General features: G+C 43.2%; 1 protein-coding gene across 1 annotated transcript in view; it reads left to right on the top strand.

The window, feature by feature from the left end:
* Window positions 1-4,529, top strand: part of LOC101861385 — a gene marked incomplete in the record, with an annotated part of 18,389 nt that extends 13,860 nt beyond the window's left edge. Inside the window, 1 exon segment of the mRNA XM_005105897.3 lies at window positions 191-4,529. Within this exon segment, the coding sequence (XP_005105954.2) occupies window positions 191-3,971 (3,781 nt within the window).
* Window positions 4,530-4,539: the final 10 nt, after the last annotated feature.

The following is a 4,539-nucleotide window of genomic DNA, read 5'->3' as shown; positions in this document are numbered from 1 at the left end:
GAGACAGAGACATAGACAGAGAGAGGAAAGGAGGAAGAGGCTTCTATGCAAGGTATTTAAAAGCTCTTTCAGCTCAGTAAGATTATAATTTGGTTTTCCATTGGATCATGGACCAGTCTATCTGAACGTCAATACACAATTCTGTAAAATAATATTTTTATCTATTTGAGTTTGGTAATTTTTCCTTTAGGTACCATCATCGATGTCATCGACTCCGCTCGCACCGTCACGAACCATACAAGATGGACACAGCAAGTAGCAGCAGTAGCTCAGCATACGCCCACAGTCAGCGGAAACTGAACAAGAACAATTGCAGTCCTTGCAAAGAAAAGAGATTCGTAGTGCTACCTCACATGGGCAGAGCTCCAGCTTCAGAGCCAGACTTTTCTCTCGAAATTGACATGAACGAGAACCCAGGTTATGACTGCCGCCATGTTGTGGCGTCTGGTGTCTCGGAAGTGGGTTCTGAGATGTATCACGACCCCTACGGAGACTCTTCTGCTGGGAGCAGACCTGCTCGTTTGGCTGATAGAGAGAGAATCACCAAATTGTTGTGGCCACACGGCAAAAACTGTCAACCAGACAGTGGTCAGCAAGGCGAGGAAGTAAAAGTTAAAGAACAGGAAAGGTGCCATTTTCGACTGCCTTATGACTGGCGGAGTGTGAGTCATATAAGAGCAAGAAGGGGGTCAAGACAAAACAACGACTCTTTAAGGAGTAATCATAGATTTAAGGGAAATGCATTGTGCTTAGCACGCAAAGCTACGTTTTCACCTGAGACCACGGAACATAGAAGAAACCAACAGAAACGTTACATTAAGAACCGTCTACCCAAGGGTAACAATAAGATATGGGATATACGCGATCAGAAAGAAACAGGCTTCAATCATATACAAAGATACAAAATTCATTCAATTCAAACGGACTCAATTAGAAACGTACCAACCGATGTCGACAAAAATCCGTCCACAAGTGCCAGATCGACAAAAACAGAAAATATTTCCCAAAACGTGGAGGCTTCCAGTAAAAGTAAATCGTCCATTTCAAAGCATGTGGGAGTTCAGACCAGCCCCACTTTGAATTCCACAAAAATTGAAATTAAAGCTGCCAAAAACATGAAAACTCGCTCCCTGCTGCCGAAACTAATATGCAATAAATTGCACAGGCCTATGAAACCGAGACCTTTCTTAAGACGCCAAAGAAGCAGTATACCTCGCAGGGTCTCAGTTGTACGTTTGGAAGAAAAAGAAGTAATTTCTGACTCACGTAAGGAATCGATGCTTTCCTTACCAAGGTCACCTGAACATTCAGGAAAAGCATTAAATTCTGGAGCAATAGATTTCATGAAACCTGCGTACGATAAGTACACAACAGAGTTTGAGACAAGCAAAAAGAATACAGACAATGAATCAGAAGAGTTAACCTTTGTAAATAAGCCGGTCATGACAGGAAAAGTAATAGGGACAAAAACTGAAATGGATATCAATGGTTCTTTACAAATGCCACCTGAAAATTTGAAGACGAGTGAGGTAGTGATGAATTCAGCAGACCACACGAGAAAATCCTTTCCAGAGAGTATACAGAGATCAAAGGAGCAAAGCAATGCTGATAATGACGTCAAAGACTGCAGTAACCACATGCTTCCCCATCCAGGCAAAGACAAGGAAACAGTCCTTGCTAATAAGAGCCATCAGAAAAACGTAAAAATTCCAAAAGACGTACAAGAAGGCACTGGGCTGTGCTCTTTAGTTGAGGAAGAGGATTCCACCTTACTGAACAGGACATACTCGATCCGGAATACTTCACCCACAACCTATTCCAGACCAAACGCCACTCCGAAGAAGATCAGTGAGAGCAATACATTTCACCCACTGTCAGGGTTGCAAAACATCTGTCTGATAAGACCAATGTGGCAAAATGCTGACGTGACGGAACTAGATAGACGGGTGAGACGAGCACTTCGTCTGCGAGAAGAACTACAGCAGTGTAAAATGAACAAACAAAACACAAGCACTGCCCAAATCATCACTCAGATCTCTGAATGCAAAAATTCTGACACCAGTGAATCACCCGCCACGGAAGACCTGAGACCCAGTGACACAGACGAAATCCCTTCTTGCCAGCTGGATGCCACTTCAAGCTTTCACCAGTTCAGTTCTTCTAACATAGCCAGGAGAGAGAATTGCTCCCTCAGTCCAACAAATGCCAGTACACTTCAAAATGAAGTAATTGGTTTTGAAAAAACCCAACCCCAACGTGAAATCATAGAAAATGTGACGGATTCGGTAGAGCAAGGGGGACATTACTCAATAGACGGCAACTTTACCTCTGGTATTGAAAGTTTCAATAACACAGATGTTGTAGCTCAATTTATAGGAAATAAAAGCATGGAACATCAAAAAGCGCATGATTTTTTTGTCCAGGAACAGGCTGGAGATGACAAAGCGGAGATGAGTGGAGAGGGTGCAGTTAACGATGACTTTCCAGTGGACGGCCTTGACGAGCTAAGCCGGCGCGTAGGCCGCAGCGGCTCCTTCCATTATATACTGCACCAGCCAGTGACTCAAAGGCCTGAGCGTCCGTCCAGCGCTCACATCTCTTCAAAGCCCAGCAACAGTGGTCATTGTGGTCTCAAACGCTTAGGCCACAAACAGAAGAACTCACCGCCAACTAAAATCTCTAAAGTGGACAATGCAGCAACACCTGGAGGATCCAGATTGGTAGGGCAGCTAGTGAAGAGTTTGCCTCATGTTCCTCTGTTGTCTTTTGTAGAATGGTTCATTGAGACGTCAGACCCGCGAAATTTCATCGATTCAGGAAAATCTTCAAGCAGTTCAAATCCCGGGAATGATCGTGATAGAACAACATCACCCAAAGCCGGAATCACACGCTCACAAGATACTTCCCCCACGAAGGTTCCTTTTCAGAGACCTCGAGAAAAAGATAAGAATTTAGAAGAGCTCCTATCTGTTTCTTACAAGACAGCGCCTAACCTTCATTCAAAACACATAGCTACACCTTTCTTGAAACCTCAGCCTACAGGCTTGAATAGTTTTGAAAGTTTCCGTTATGAAAAGAACAGAGATATCGACTCAAGCCATCTGTCTGTAACCCCAACCACCCCAACCAATGTCAAAATAATTGGTGAGCCTACAGACAGAAAATGCAATAAGGACGCTTTAAGGATTGGGCAATATACACCAGAGAAGCAGCCTCCAAAGAGCAAAGCACGAAAAATAAGACACATAATGAATCCTAACGTTGATGATATAATCAGACCCATCCGAAGCCACAGGCAGCGTAGGTACACAGTGACAAAGTCTCTGTTTCCTCCAAGTAGCTTGCAAGGAAGTGAGACTCCAAGCTATGAGACTGTTCCAAAAATGTCCCTGGAACCAGCTGCAAAATGCCAAATGAATAAAGAAAATGGAGAAGTGAGTAATGGATTTGATAGTAAAAAAGCTATTTGTACTGGGAACTCGGAGGAGCCAAGAGTAGCACACACACCGTTACCAAATGAAGCATCAAGTAATCAAAATTGGGCTCCCAAATCTAGTCCTTTAGCCAACGGAACAGCACAGCATCCTGACGGTATTGCTAAAATATTGACTAGTTTCGAGCCTACTGAACACATGACAGAGTCATTGAATGCGGTCCAGTTGACAGAGCAAAATATTGTAGGTACTTTTTCAAGTCCTGGAAAGAGTTTAGAAGACAGACCGGCTGTCCCTGCCATGCAGCTGTTTCTAGGTTCTCAGTTATACCAGCCAACAGAAAGTGCTGAGTGCAAAGAAACAGCTGACAAGTGTGCTCCCGGCATCAGGCAAATTCTCATGAAACTTCGCAATGTCAAGGATACAGGAGACTCGGCCACAGTGGCTCAGCCAGACCGCATGAGGATAACTTTGAGAAAGTCTTCAGATGTTACCGGAATCATTGCCAAGTTTCAGGGAACTGGTGGGAGAAAATAGAAAAAAACGATGTTAAAGACATTTCTTGTTGACTTTTCAGGCCTGATCAACATGAAATCATGACATCTTGATAGTCACATTACTCTTCTTCTGTTATTCCCTATTGCGTGTTCACAAAAGAAGTTGCTTTCCAGAAAGCAAGCTCAGATGTTGGCCGTGGTTGTAGAAAATGTATGATTAAAAAAACACAAAAAAAACAACAACAAGCAAATCCAACAAAAGAATGTGGGCTGGAGCAATTGAAAGAGTTTCGACATACAATTTGACCACACACAATAACAATAATATTGTGAACTCAGCACATTCCATCATAACAGCTATTGTATCCTGTTACACCTAGCATTAAAAGCACCTTTCTCCCTGTTTCACGGACATCTCTGTGACTTCATCTACCACGACTGCTGAATTTCGGACTTTCGATGAATTACTGATAAAAGGCAACTTTCAGTGAGCCAAAAAAGGACTTACCAGTAATTGCATTGTGTCACAATACTACAGAATGGGAAACAGACAGCGAGCGAGCGAGCGAGCGAGAGAGAGAGAGAGAAAGAGAGAGAGAGAGAGAGAG

This window comes from Aplysia californica, unplaced genomic scaffold, assembly GCF_000002075.1.
Source record: "Aplysia californica isolate F4 #8 unplaced genomic scaffold, AplCal3.0 scaffold00500, whole genome shotgun sequence".
NCBI classification, from domain to species: domain Eukaryota; kingdom Metazoa; phylum Mollusca; class Gastropoda; order Aplysiida; family Aplysiidae; genus Aplysia; species Aplysia californica.
This window is presented reverse-complemented; position numbering and strand designations above follow the sequence as displayed.